Below are 15,225 nucleotides of genomic sequence, written 5' to 3'. Positions count from 1 at the left end.
GAGAAATCCCAGCCTAACTAAGCCCAGAGATGGGAAATCCAGCTGAGGGGCAGCCAGGGTGGTCATGAGGGTTGTTTGGTGGCTTTATTACATGTTAATGTCATCACCAGGATCAGTGTGGAGGCAATGGGATGCAGGAGTGTGCCTCAGTTTCCACAGGGCTGGCAAGGGGATGCAGGACCTTTTCTAGCCTGAATAGACCTGAATTGATGCCTCCTGATGAGGCTGAGGAAGAGCTCTGGGTCTCTACTGGGATGAGGACTCCCACTTGCCCCCCTCTCCATTCTGAGCCCTTTTTGGGGCAGCACCGTGTACCAGGGACGGACACACACACAGAGATCAGAGGAAACAGTTTCCAAAGCTCAGAACTAGGAACAGCCCTTTTCTTGTGATTAAGAGACCAAAAATAAAACGACCTGCACTTATATTCCCAGGCAGGTGAAAAGAATAATTACTTTACAGAGATGGAATTCCTCCATATATTAGAGCCATTAAAAAGAGTAAAATTTGAAATTTACTATGGCACGGAACAAAAAGGTAGTGCAGTTAGAGATAATGAAATCCTTGCTTGCCACTAATGGAAGAATTACTGTTGTTAAAGACCCCTTCATAAATAATTGAGAAACCAATTATACAGTCTTGGGGACTAATTTATCCAGGAGCAATGCAGACCATGTTTTGCCATGGAATGAGTGGCACGAATTCTCTGCTATAGCTTGCAGCTGCTCTGCAAAGAAATAGTAAAAAAAAGAAAGAGAGAAAGAAAAAGGGAAAAAAATGAAAGAAACTAATGTACTTATTAATCAGGAAACGCATTATCAGTAATGAGAGATGGGTGTCCATATATCTGAATTCAAGGCAGTGTTACTGATGTTTGGAGGGCTGCATTAAGATGCCAGTTGGGCTGTGTGCTGTGAGGGGAGCAGGGCTGGCGGCCGGGGCTGTTCCCCCCGATCCCGGGGTTCGGTGGATGGAGATCCCCGCTCCTTCTGCTCCGACCTGCCCCGAGGAAGAGGCCTGGGCCGGTGGCGCAGCCCGGGCAGCGCCCTGGGCCGCTTTGGTACAAAAATCCTTAAGCAAAACAAGGTTTGGGGCAGTTTGGGTGGCGTGTAGCGAGCCCCCGGCTGCCCCGCACGTGTTTAGTGGTGCAATGAGGTGAGTCCCGCGAATGGGCTATTCGCCCGGAGCTCCCGGTGTGCATTAAATCCCCCCGGGCACATCCCCACATCGGGTTCGGTGTGGGAGAGATCCTCCGGGCACATCCCGGGAACAGGATTCGGTGTGTAGGGAGCTCCCAGGGGGAATATCCCGGGTTCTGTGTGTCCGGGATCCCGTGTCGTGGCACATTCCAGTCCCGGGCTCGGAGTGTCCCGGATCCCCGCTCCCGACACATCCCGGTGTGTCCCGGATCCCGGCCCATCCCGGTGTGTCCCAGATCCCGGCACATCCCGGTGTGTCCCGGATCTCGGCCCATCCCGTGTGTCCCAGCACATCCCGGTGTGTCCCACTGTGTCCCGGCCCATCCCGCTGTGTCCGGGCCGGCGCGGTGCCGGCGCGGGCCGCCAGGCGGCGCTGTGGGCGGGCGCGCGGCCCGTCTCGGCGCCGGCGCGCGGCGGGCGCCGCCCCCTGCTCGGGCGGCGGCGGCGGCGGCGCGCGCGGGGCGATGGCGGACAGCGCCAGCGAGAGCGACACCGACGGCGGCGGCGGCAGCGGCGGCACCGCGGGGCCGCTGTCGGGGGGCGGCCCGGGCGCGGGGCCCGGCTGCGGCGCTGCGGGCGGCGGCGGCGGCTCCTCGGGGGGCGGCAAAGCGGGCGGGATCGTGATCTCGCCGTTCCGGCTGGAGGAGCTGACGAACCGCCTGGCCTCGCTGCAGCAGGAGAACAAGGTGCTGAAGATCGAGCTGGAGACCTACAAGCTCAAGTGCAAGGCGCTGCAGGAGGAGAACCGCGACCTGCGCAAGGCCAGCGTCACCATCGTGAGTGCGGGCGGCGCCGCGCCGGGCCCGGCGGGCGGGGAGCGGGGGTGTCCCCGCCGCGGGGTGTCCGCGCAGGGCGGGCCCGGCCCCGGCCGCGGCCTCCCCGCCGGCCCCCGGCTGCCTGCCGGCTCGCCGGGACCGGGCACCCCGGGCGGGCCCGGCTGTCACCGCGGCCCGGCCGCGGGGGACGCGCACAGGTGGGGTCGTCCTGCGCCCTTCGCGCCCCCTCCGGCGCCGGGAGGGCAGCGGCGGCGGAACCGGCGAGGAGCCGAGGCGGTTCCCCCGGCCGGACCCGCGTGGCCGCCCGGCTCCCCGCGGGGAGGCGGCCCCGCCGGCCCGCCCTGCCCGGGGTCCGAGCGGCCGCGGCTCGGGGAGGGGCCGGGCTCGGGAAAGGCGATGCTCTCCGCTCCCCTGAAGTTTCTCAAAGTAGAGATTTCCACGGAGTTTAAGTAATCTGCGGAGATTACGGATTATCTCTTCAGCCGTCACCTCTTCGGCCACTGTGCAGAAGCGGTGAGCTGCAGGATAGCGTCTTGCTCATGAGGAAGTGTTTGGTTTGTTTGTAATGTTTTGTTAAGTGCTGTATTTCAGGGTATTTGAAAACTCATTTAAATGAGACTCTTCATAATAGTGCGAGTAGAGCAGCACTCTGTCCCGGCAAGAGCTCAGCTCCTGGTTTATGAGCACTGTGAGGATAACTTGGAGTTTAACACCATTTTATGTGATGCTGTCAGGCAGGAATCCTCAGTAAAGTGCATATCAAAATACTACAAAAATATTGTTCTGTTCTTGTCTGTGAGCTTGGGAGTTAGGAGTTTGGGTTCTAGGAATTTTTGCTAATTCAGTGGCTAAAGGGATTGTTTAGGTGTTGTAGTGGTCATGGCCTGCATGCAGAGTGGGTAACTTGCCAAAGACCTGTTAAAGGTAACTCTGATACTGTCCCGAACATCCTTGCCAGTGCAGGTGGAGATGTTTTAGGCGGGACCAATCCCACCTGTGTGTGTGCACTCTCATCTCGTGATTTTTCACAGGGGGTGCTTTGCTCTGAGCCTAATGTCTGTTTTATTGATACTCAGCTTTTCCATTGTCAGTCCATCTAGCCAAGAAATGGAGCTTTCCTAGGCATACCTCTCATCTGCTCCTAGTAGTAAGCGTTCAGCGTCTAGCAGGATGTGGGCCGGAAGAGTGCATGAAATACAATACAGAAGTAATTTATTCAAGGATGACAAATATAGTGCTAGTCGGGGAAATGTGTGCTTTGTTAATACTTTACGAGAAGAGAATGTGCCTTAATTAGGTAGCGGCGGAGTGCCTTCTAATGTTGAAAGGGGCTAAGGCGCCTTGTCAGTCAGACATTTTCTCTCTGCCTGTTAGGAAGGCACAGCATCTTTCTGAACCCCTGGTAGGTGTTTTGTTTGTAAACAACTTGGAAAAAAATGCTTGTGTGCATTACAGTTCTAGCAGTGTCTCTAGGCACTGATCAGCTTACATTTTCATCAGATTTTAATTTATAAAAAGGAGGTATTTTCCTTAAATCTGAAACTCTGCCTGTTTTTGACATCTTGGATAAAGAGAGGAGAGGTGTTAGGCTTTAATGGCAACCTGTAGGCTGTCTGGAAAACCGACATCTTTAGCTGATGCTGTGGCTTTGGTATGCTAAGCTATGTGTACGACTAAGTAAACCACTTCTAATTCAGCAAGCAGCAAAAAAATGAATGCAAAACATAACTTTTTTTCAGGCCAGTGAGACCTTGTGCTGTGATTTACATAGTCCATAATGTAAACACATCTGCAGTCAGAATACTTTGTGGTGTGGCTCTAGTATGTAGGTGACTGGAGATGAGCTTTATTGGAGTGTTGAAATATGTGCCATTCACATGTCAGAGGAATAGAAAATTTTCTGATTGTCTGCACTGTGATTCTAAACCCTTTTCAGTTTGCTCCTCCACCCTGCAGCTCCTTGCAGCTTTGCTGTGCTGACAGACGGGCGCTTTGTGTGTTTCCTGTTGCGGGCATTGTAATGACACAAATCAGCTTTGATTTTTATCAAGAGTTGAGGACAAGCTGTGAAGCACAAATGGACCTGACAGGTAGCCAAAATAGCAGGTGAATGACTAAACCTGTGTGCTGTAGGTGAAGGTGACTCCTTGAACCACACAGCTCTTCATCTGCAAACCTTTCACTGGTCCTATTTGAGTTTTTTTGTGCAAGGCCACAGCAACTTTGCTTTCTGCAGCTCCCACCATTGTCTCTAATGATTTTGAATATTTTCCCTTTAAAGTTTCCCAGTGATGGTCTTTCTCCTACCTCTTGTGTCCATGCTGGTGTAAGTGTTAATATGGCATCTCTTTGTGCTTGCAGTATCAGTGTCAGCGTGGATATAGTCAGTTTAGGAATTACCTAAATTGCTTGCCACATAGGATCTTATTAGTTGTATTTGTAGTTCACCCTTGTGTCATAGGGTTGAAAATAAAGTGTTAATTAAGCACAGGAGACCTACATTAAGTAGTTGCACTTGGAAAACTGACTGAGAAAGGTGTTGGTTTGGCAGGCTTGTGTGCTCACTAGCTTCATATGCACTCCCATCTAAAACATGTGAAAACAAATGCTGCTTTCAAGCTGAAATTGGTGAAGCCAGCTTGGACTAAGCGTACACCCAAAAATATGTGCGAGCTGTACTGCTTCCAGTAGCCTGAAATGCAAATGAAGTTATGCTGCTGTTCATGTGCAAGACTGTGAAAGTAAGTAAATATATGTGATAACTTTATCTCACCTGCTATTATTGGTAACAAAGGGTGAGAGAGGGAGCAAAACAGGGAGAAAGCTGGGGGTATTTCAAGTGCTCTCTGGCGGTGCATTACATCAGAAGGTGCAGTTTCAGATCAGATATTAAGGAGAAATTGCAGAAATGACTAAGATCACTCGAGCCATTTGCAGAGGGTTCATTTATATGTATTTAGCAACCTCAATTGTATGATCTCATGGTGTATTTCTGCAAGGTCTTTTTTAGGAAATGGAACGGCTGGTGCCTAGGTTGGGAAGAAGCAGGCGCCTGAAGATCTGAGATGCTGTGTGTTTGGGATGAGAAGCAGTGAGTTTTGCTTATAGTGTGCACTACCAGAAGTGGATTTCCTGTGTGAATTTCTTTAGTTTTTTGGTGAAAAAGGTCTGCCAAGGAAATGTCATATTTAATGGGCTAAACCTGGGACAGCACAACTTCTCTAGTTAAATAAGAGTACCTTCAAACCTGGGTGGTGGGGTGACTGCTTTTCAAAAGAATGAATTGCTGCATGTAACAAAAGCTGAAATACTTCAGTTGGGTGTAGGTATGTATTGGTCAGGAAGTTTCTTTTGAAGTTGGTAGAATGTGGATTTTTAGCTCCTTTTTTTCTGCTCTTCTGTATTTGATGTAACCAAGCCATCCTAAATCAGTGAAAGCCATGTAACCTTTAGCTGATACTGGAAGCATTTTGGTGTTCTTTCTTATAGCTTTGAACTGGCAGGCATCATATGAAGGGAATGCTTCTAGGAACAAGAGGAGTTTTAGTCCCTGGCTGCTACAAACTTTCTCTAGAATGTTAGCTTTGGTAATTTATCTCATGTAAGTTGACCTACTATGCTACATTTTCTTTGGAGTTAGAAAATTAAAATATAGTAAACCTTATTCTGTTACTTAGTTTTTTAATTGAGGTGAAGATAAAGTATTTGAGAAGCATTAATTTAAAAATGTTCCCACTCCAAAATGCCTGATGTAGCAGTTTTAATGCAGTCTAACATTTTACGAGAATATCTCTCTCTAATTTTCCCTGATTTTGCTTTGTAGGGGCAGGAATTATCCTAGAAATCCCAATTTGTGGTGCTGTGTGGATCCCCAACAGGATCATCGGTTCGGATGAGCCAGTCTGACCCGAAGTGCTGATGGCGTATCCTGGCTTTTGTGAGCTTGCCATGAGTTCTCACTGTCTGTGGTGCCTCTTGCAGCACTTGCTGCCAGGGAGCACTGGGACACAGGACTGCTGCAGGTTGTGAGTGGCAGTATTTTACTGTGAGCCCTCTGCTGCCCTTGCTCCTGTGGCTAAACCTGAGCTCTGCACCTTGGCTCCCAGCTTAACTCTTGTCATTCCTGGAGTGCTGGCAGAGGGCGGTTGCATTTCCTGGCTTTTTGGCCTCCTCTGCCATTCTGCAGAGCTGTGTGAACAGCCTCCCACCTGTTGAGAGGAACAATAGAAAAAAAAGCCTTACTCAGCTCCTATTTCCTCACCCCCTACTTAAATCCTGAACAAAGTTGTTGCTTTCAATAACAGCCATCTCCTGAAAGCAAACAGGCTTTCTGATCAGAAAAATCCTGTGTGCTATTGTGACCTGTTAGAGTTTTCCCAATGACAACCAGATTTGGATGCTGGAAATAATTAGAATTTTGCATTTTGTTCTCAATGAAGTGTGCAGAGGGATCTGTGTGTGTGCATGAGATCTGCTGTTGTGGGTCTTCATGAAAAATGTCAGCCTAGACAGATAGTTTGGGGAAATGAATGGGTGTGCTGTTTTGTCAAAAATCTCCTGGAAAAACGCTTTTTTCTTTTCTGGAGTTTGCACCAGAATTTCAAGGCAGAACACCTGTTCCAGTACAGAATGTGTCTATTAATAGTAGAAGAAAAAGGGCAGGATAGTCTATCTGAACTGAAATAGGAACCTTTGAAAGGTGCTGATAAGGGCATGAAATCAATTAGTAGCAGAGAGAGGTAAAAAGCAAACCAAGAAAGCAAAAATATTTTTACAGAATGTATCTGTGAATCTGTTATTTACTCTTGATTTTAAAGTAGGTCTTGCTTGTGTGAAAAATACTCTCAGTTCTGTGATGTCTTTTGGAGGTGTAAGAAACCTGCTTGGGGCTTTTGTATCCTGCTGTGTCATTTATCACTCCAGTTTGTAGCTGGACTAAGCTGAAAGTAGCTCAAAAATAACTTATTTTAGAAATGCTTTGCTTACCTGCTTTTGCTAAGATTAGCAAATCCGCCCACCATGAAAGTCCATCCGAAATTTTTCAGGCATGTTTTTTCCAAGAGCAGGCATGTAGGAAATTACTGTCTGGTATTTCAGTTTTACATTCCCTTCTGATTCTCAAGAAGGTTCTGTTGAGCTTCTACAAATGTCTGTAAATTTAAATGGAAGTTCAGTAATGCCCTTTGGTGTTGTCTGCCTTGGCCCTTGGGGTGGCATGGTCAGAGCACTGCTGCTTTTGCTGCATGGCTGGAGAGCCTGTAGTAGGAAGGTGTAATAGCATCTGCTTCCCTCTGCTAGTTACACACAGCCACTGGCAAATCCAATTCCCAGACAAAAACATCATCCATGTGCTGTTAACAGAACGTCACTGGGGTGTGTTGTAGGCCTTCCTGAATGCTGTTTAAAATACAAACGAAAACCACAGAAAAAGTCAATGTTTCTGAACTTAATTAAAATATTAATCAACAGGAGTGCTTGTACTTTAAGGGAATTTAAGGCTTCAGAGGTTTATGTAATCATCTGCTTAAATTTTTGTCACATGGTTTTGTGAGTTTTTCCACACTGAACTTTGTAACTAACCTTGAAATGTGTCTTTGAGAAGTGTATCCAGTTTTAATTTGAGGACTTTAAGAATCACTGTACTTGGAAAGGCTTTGGTGTCCTGCCTCCCGTTCTTCCCATCAGTTTCATCAAGGCTGAGCTGTTGGTTCCTGCTGTGCCTTTTGGCTGGGTTATTGAGTATTCTGAATCCTCTGCTTTGTCCTCATGAAGATACAGGCTGTAACAAGCAACTTTAGTTTACACTGACAAACTAAACTAAGCTCTCAGGCTCTGAGATGCTTTAAATCCAAAGTGTTGAATTATATACGATGCACTGGTCTAGTCCAAACATCTTTTCCTGCTTCAAATTTCCACAAATGTTTCTGATAGCTTAATTTGGAACTTTTCTTATTTTGTTTTTTCTTATCCAGTGTGGTCAGTTGTCTTTAATGAGCTTGCTGCTGTGTGCTTTGGCTATTTTGGCAGAAATAGAGTTGCACACCTGTGCCTTGTTCAGGTCTGATTTGTACTGCTGGGTGTCCAGAAGCACTTGGTTTAGAGCAGAGAATTAATTAATTGTGTAGGGAATATTTTAAACAACATCCTGCTTAGTACATGGTGGTGAAATGGGACTTCCCACTGATGAGTATTTTTGAGGTCAGCAAGCCACTTTGGAAATCCTGATGTATACTTTATTTTATAGCCAGTTTAAAATAACATTTGGCATGTATTACTAAATCAAAAACTCCTATGGGTGTCTTATACACACCCTACACCTTTGTGGTTGTCTTTATTACAAATAGTCCTTGGCTGAAAGATGAAGATTTGCTTATCTGCCACAACTTGTTCTCTATAAAACCATGCTGAATGACCTGTTTAATGTTTCTGTCCTTTATACTGTAAATTAATTTGTTTGCAGTATTGCCATTGGGTTGATACCAAACTCTGATAACCACCTAGTTTTGCTTGCCTTTAAATATTATACAACAACTATACTTTTTTATCAGTTACTTTATGTGATGTTCCCATATTTAATAATGGTGGAATGTCTTCAGTCAGTAGGCATACTGGTATATTGCTCTGAATTACTTTGGGGATGAAAGTGAAATAAAGAACTGAAATTGTAGAGTGCATTTGGGAAATTTTAATAAGGCAAAGTTCTTGGTATTTCTGTGGGCTTACTATTCTGCATAGAAAGTAATTTTACTTCTTAATGAACTTTCTCACTGAGGTTGTATCATGAATTCTGTGTTAGAACTGGTTTCTAATCAGCTTTTATTTTAAGAATAGTCTTTATTGTCAGGTTTGAACATTTACTAAGGCCCATTTTTTCTTGGTGTATCTCCAGTGACTTAAAAGCATTTTGAAGGAGAGGTTGCTTTGGTTTTTACTGCATTTTACACCTAACAAGAGGTTTGCTTTCAATTGAAGAAAAAATAGTCATATGTGCTCCTGCTGTATATCTGCCAGACATTTTTAACCTTCTTTTTAGTCACTTGCCCAACTGACTGTTCAGTTTTGCATTATTCACATCAGCTGGTTTAATAATCAGTACTGAGGTTTTTAGGGCTTTTAGTGCTGTTGCTGATCCCAGTATTAGAAAGCTAGTATGGACCAGATTTTAGCATAGTTTTCAAATCCTGGAAGTTCTGTGTTTCATTTTAGTTGTGGTTTTGACTTGAATGGAGTTTGAATTTTAATACAGATTTCAGTGGATGAAGGAAAATTATTTCACTTTATTAAACTCTTTCTTTTTCCAGGATAGATAGGTGGTCGTCTGTGGTTTTCTTGCAGTTGTTAATTCTGTTTACTTGTTCCCATTGCTTGTTTCCTCCTGCTGCTGATACTGACTTTAATGTTGAAGCTGCTGTTTTCCAAGTTGTTGGTTTCAAGTTTTGTTGTACATGGGGTGTATTTTCAGCTACACACTCTTAGTGCCAAAGCTCCTTGTAGTAATTGAGCAAATAATACTGATCTGTGGTGAGCAGGCTTATGCATCTGCTGGAGACTTCACAAAAGGTTTTCTTCCCACTGCCCCTCATAAAGGGTGTTTGGGGGGATCCCAGGTGGGGACTGGAAGCATTGCAAGCCACTGAAATGGTGACTGTGGCAGCTGCAAACAAGATGATCAGGCAGCTGGGCTTGTGGGGTGCTGCAGGACAGTGGAATGCCAGTGTCTCACAAACAGACCTTGAAATGTGATTGATACGAAGAAATGAGACAGTGCTGTCCTTCACAGGAATGAAAATGGTCAGCAGTAGACATCTCATGTATCTCAGCATAGCCTTGTAAAAACAGTGAGAGAAACAGTTGCTTTGCTGCTCTTTTTTGGGCAGGGGGGTAGGAGGAAGTTGCTGAATTTAGCAGGAGATCAAGAGGTGAATTCTTTCAGTCTTCTTCTTAAAGAAAAAAACATAAAATGAAGTAGGAGAATAGGGACAAAATGTACAAATTGAATTATGCACAGGGTTTGGGGTTCAAACAGAATGAATGGAAAAGAGACAAAGACATGCTCTAGAAGAGAGGCAAAAAATACAGTATAAAGCAAGCTCCCCTGGATGTGTAACAGGAAATATTCTTGTGATGTCTTGCTTCCAACGCAGCAGCCTGGGGATGGCCAGAAGGGAACATCTCAAGTTCTGTTCTCCAGTCAGGTCCTTCTGTCTGACTGAAGATGTGTCTTGACCTTTAATTAGGTAGTCTGTTAGTGTCCCATTTCAATGTATGGGATGGAGAACAAAGTGAAAATGACAGGCAAGACAGTTGAGGTGAAGTATTCCACAGTAAAAATGTATCTTAAGTGGGGAATTCTGAATTACAGGTATGTGGATTTCACATCTCTCTCTGTGGGGTGCAAGGGTTACTTGATAAAAGCTGAAGCAATTTTTATAGAAATATTGAAGCAGTTTCTAATCCTGGCACTTGAGTTGTAATTATTTCAATTATTCAGTTAAAATACAGGCATTGTAGGCTAATTGGTGTCTATGGGGACAATCCTTTCAGCTCCTGAGAGTGTTCTATCCCTTCATGCATTCCCTTGCAGCAGTTTTTTTTCTGGAAAAGTAGGTATTTCCTCAGCTCAGCTGATAGTCTAACTGATGGAGAAACTCTTCAGATAAGGCTTCTCTTCCTCTCTCAACTCTGAATTTTATGGGTTTCTAATCAGCTTGTATTTTAAGAATAGTCTTTATTGTCAGAAATTTGAAATTTCTAATATTACCCACAGTCTGGTCTTAGTCTGGGGAGGGCTTAGTGAGGTGGATGAGCATCTGTTCAGCCCTGCAGTAGATGGAAACAGCCTAGCAGTGTTCCAGCTGTCTGTAAAGTTTCCTCAAATGCTTTAATTCTTTAAACTGCCTAAAATGTGATGTTTCTGCTTATTACTGTAAAGCTAAGGCCTTTTTAGTTCCCTTGGTGGTGGTGGTACTAATCATACTTAAAACTCCTACTACATATATAAATAATTCCCACCATGATATGCTTTGGTCCTGAGTGAAAGTATAAATGTTTCTTAACAAGTCAGACATGATAAAACCCAGCAATGTTTAGCATGCCACAGTATGAAGTTATGCTTCTTTCTGTGACTTACAGTTGAATTTCTACTTTCACCAGGTGGTGGGATTTCCACTTTGTTTTGCTCCATTTTCAAATAAACAGCAAAAGCCACTATTACCAAATTTGCAAAATGTGGGGGTTTCAACCACCACTTTTGCAAGAGCTTTAAAGGGTATGTGTTTCTCACATCTGTTAAAAATGAACTGCAGACATTTTGTCATGGCTCGTTTTGCCAGGAATTATTAACTAGGCAAAACCTCTGTCCTCACAGGCCATGAAATCCAGGTTGGGTCAAGAAGAGGAACACTCCCAAAGTCAGTTTCACAGAGTAAATTTAACCTGAAATCGAGATATGCAGAAAATCCCTTTTCTCTGATTATTGATACATGTAACTGGATGGTCCTTGCTCTGTGAGTAGAAAGATGGGTAGGCATTTCCTAAAACTTTCTCTGTGTCAGACCTACTTCTCCAGTTCTATATGGGATGAATATTCAGGGATTGCATTCCCCCACATTCTGCAAATGTCTGTGTATAGGGGCCAGAGACAGAGAATACAAAGGCCAAGGATTTATTTTTTCATATTCCTCATCATATTTTCATACGCTACACATTGATAAACTTGTTACTTGCCTTGAAAGCCTGGGAAGAGATTGCTCTTTGGAATATTGTGATAGGTACTCTAAAATATCCAAACTGTAGAGAAGGAAAAAAACCCAAAAAAACTACTCATTGACTCCTAGGAGAGGTAAGTAGAAACATTTCTTTTTCTGTAATGGACCTGAAGCTAATGTGCCTTAACAGTGGGTTGGACAGTGTTGTGTTCACTTTGTGAATATGTTGGTTTGGTTTAGGAAAAGGTATGATTATAATTAATAACAAGTTTCATCTCCAGCTCTTGTTAATCACTGTGAAAGTGTTTCTCTGGAAATTCAGTTTGTGTAAGAGGAAATTGGGAGAGATTTTAACCTTCTTAAGAGGTTGTTTGTGTTGAGTAGCTAAGGACACCTTGCTACTTTGGGGAAAAACATTGCCATCCCTAATGATTACCTAAGCTGTCTTTGAATTTGTCATATAAAACAAACAAACAAAATCCCAACAACAGTCTCATTTCCTGCCTCTCCACCAGCAAATAAAGAGAGATTGAGAGTTTTAAAGACAGTTAAGAAATTACATGGTGAGCATCTGCAGTTTGAAAGCCCCATAAATGGATCTTTATCTGGTGGTCTTTATCCTTAGTTTTAAATAAGGAGAACAGGTTGATTGATGTAGATATACCAGAGGTTATAAACACTTGAAAGAAGGATCTACAAGTGCTGAAAGCCACTTTTACCTAGAAGGGAAGGATGGTGAATACACAGGCAGTGGGTGCTCAGGATCCAGTCAAAGTGAGAAAATGTGCAGTTTTCTGCCTGGGAGCAGGGACAGTCACTGCTGATGCCTGTGGTATGCAGGTGGCACTCCTTGGCACATGCCATGCACCTGGAAAAAACTGGGGATAACAGAATTACACTTCAACTCTTACTATGTACTCTGATGAAGAAAAATATGGTTTTCATATTTACATGCTTGCAGTGAGTTACCTGGACCACATGAAGTAAAGTAGGATTTTCATGGAGGTTATTTGTGGGGGATGACTGTTAAATCTCTGTTCAGTGCTTTCACTTGTGCTCTTTTGCCTTTGAGTAGAGAAACAGTTGTGGCTGCAGAGCTACTTATAACAGGAGTTTGCTGTGGTTGCATCTTGAGCAGAAGTGTTATTTTAGAACAGCTCAGTACCTGTTAGCTGAATACACCTCTGAACAGAAGCTGGGCATTAAGTTAGTCACCTAATAGTCTACTCTTCTGCTAAATCTTTTGCTGTTTCTTCTCTGAAATTTTGGGAGTGTGCAGTTTTGAGTTTCCTAATTGGTCAGTTCAGCAAAATCAATTGGTTAATGTGTGGTTACATTGAAGGTAAATGTTGATTTATCAGTGGTCAGAAAATAGACTATAAAACATTTAAAATATGTTAATTTAAGAAGTGTTTATGCATTAGACATGTGATATCAGAATAATTTGTACTGGGGTGCTACATTCCTTGTAGGTCCTAGCACTAATGGTGGTGTTACTGAGATTTAAGTTGTTGTTACTAGTTTCTAAGAAACATAACAACCAGATTTCATTGAATTTGAGCATTGTAGATGCAGCATTTTAAGATGTGTGGTTATTCCAATGATCACATAGGCTATTCCAATGATCACATAGGCTGTGGAAAATTATTAATGCACACCACCTCCAAAACAGTATATGCTACAAGATTAGAACAAAATGATCCTTTTTCTGTCTTTCACATTGACAAGTCTGAGCATTTGAAAATTCAGACAAACTGAACATAAAAGTACAAATCTTGCTGGGTACATGTGCATCTTTGTGATGTTTTTCAGCATTTTTTATATTGAGGTTGAGCAAAAGCAAAACCTGTTCCACATACTTGTTTCCCATTTGTTTTACACTATTAATTAACCAGCAAACTTTCCAGTGCAAAAAATCCAGCAGTAAAACAGCTGTACAGTTCGAAGTCAAAGAGTAATGCAGAAATTTCTATCCAGTAGTCATCAGTAAAGGATTCATAGAGAGAGGTATTTCAAACTTTGGTTCAGAGTTTGATATGGCAGCGTAGCTGTATTTTCCATATTGGCTGTCTTTGTCAATGCAAGTCTTCAGCTGGGTGCAAGCTGGCAAAGGTGGGGAAGTCCCTGGCAAAGCACCATCTTCTGGAAGGGATGTGCTGCTGATGCTTTGTGCTGGGAATGGTCCCTTGCCTGTGCTGGGCGGATGGAGGTGTCTCACAGATCCCATTCTTGGTGCCTTCCTGGCTGTGTTTGCATGTGCAGTCATTACAGCCCATCTGAGGAACATTTCATGTGCATTTTGAAGCAGTATTTGCTTGTAAGTGATGAACTTGAGGACTTAGGGGCAGTGGGTGTGTGCTTATATACATGATACTTATTTAACCCATGCTCTGGCAACCTGTGCTGCTGCAAATGCAGCAAGTGTAGGAAATGTGTGCTGCCTGTGCAGCCATGGGACAGAGGAAGGGCCTCATGAAACAGAGCCATTTGGAAAGGTCTGCAGGCTAGATTTTATTTTCCTGCTGGGTCATTCCTGCCTTGGCCTGTGACTTCTCTTGGCTCAGGTTACAGCTCTTGTGTGCTGGAAGCAGAGACTCCAGCCCTGATAACAGTCTGGGAGCTTGTTCTACATGAGGATGTTTAAGTGAATGAAAAATAAGAGCTATAAAGCATATGTGTAATGAACAGTCAGATTCTTAAGGTTGCCATGTTGAGTGTTCAGAATAGGAAGTGTTTAGCATGTGCTTGTACTACCCTGAATACTTTTTCCTTGATGGTGCTTTATTACCGTATAATCTTTAGTTACATTAAGATTGCATAGCAATATGTGGTCATGGTTAAAGTGCTCAGTAAAAGTTATTGATACATTTTTCTAGGCTCTGTCTTGGCATTTTGTCAGTCACAGAGAGTGTGGCTTTTTCACATGCTGCATTTTTATTAACTACTTAATGTGCCAGTATTTTGATATAATAAAAGCTCTTGAAGGGAGTATACTATTTTTTTCTGTTTTGAAGAAAGCTGTTTAAATTATTTTTCAATTATGTAAGTAAATTCAGGAATTGATTGTATTAATTATGAAATTCATATAGCTTGTTGCACTTAGTTTGTAATTAGCCAAATGCATTCATTTTATAAATATTTATGCTTGTCAAATGAGCTTGTTTTCATAACTTGCTTATTTCATTTTTACCACTTGTGTGTTTCAGTTGTGCAAGGGTTTCAGGTCATCATCAAAATGCAGAGAAGGAAGTGTGTGGAGTGGGATTGCATACCATCAAACAATTTACTTCAATGCTGATGCTGAGATTATTCAGCATGAAAGAATACCAGTGACTTTTGTGTTTAGGAAGCTGGTTGCTTCTGAGGGTTGTTCTAAGTGCTCCTCCCAAACCACAAGATGTGTGCACCTGAGTTTTTGAGAGAAGATCCCACCAGGCTGCATGAGCGATGTTGAGCTGAAAACATTTGACTGTGGCTCAGACTGACTTGGGAGAAGAATGCATTTCTTATGTAGTTTGAGTCAGCTCATTTCTCCAGTCAGCG

General features: G+C 43.6%; 1 protein-coding gene across 2 annotated transcripts in view; it reads left to right on the top strand.

Annotated features, from left to right (window-relative positions):
- The first annotated feature begins 1,635 nt into the window (after positions 1–1,635).
- The window catches only part of CCDC6 (coiled-coil domain containing 6), a 48,294-nt gene continuing 34,704 nt past the window's right edge, over positions 1,636–15,225 (top strand). For both annotated transcript variants that reach the window (XM_064716488.1, XM_064716489.1), the window contains exon 1: positions 1,636–1,975. In XM_064716488.1, coding sequence (XP_064572558.1) covers positions 1,664–1,975 — 312 coding nt within the window. In that variant the 5' untranslated portion in view covers positions 1,636–1,663. The remainder of the gene's footprint in view (positions 1,976–15,225) is intronic.

The sequence above is a fragment of the Zonotrichia leucophrys genome, chromosome 6 (assembly GCF_028769735.1).
Source record: "Zonotrichia leucophrys gambelii isolate GWCS_2022_RI chromosome 6, RI_Zleu_2.0, whole genome shotgun sequence".
In the NCBI taxonomy this organism is placed as follows: Eukaryota; Metazoa; Chordata; class Aves; order Passeriformes; family Passerellidae; genus Zonotrichia; species Zonotrichia leucophrys.
The sequence above is the reverse complement of the archived record's forward strand: the minus strand, read 5'-3'. Positions and strand labels throughout refer to the sequence as shown.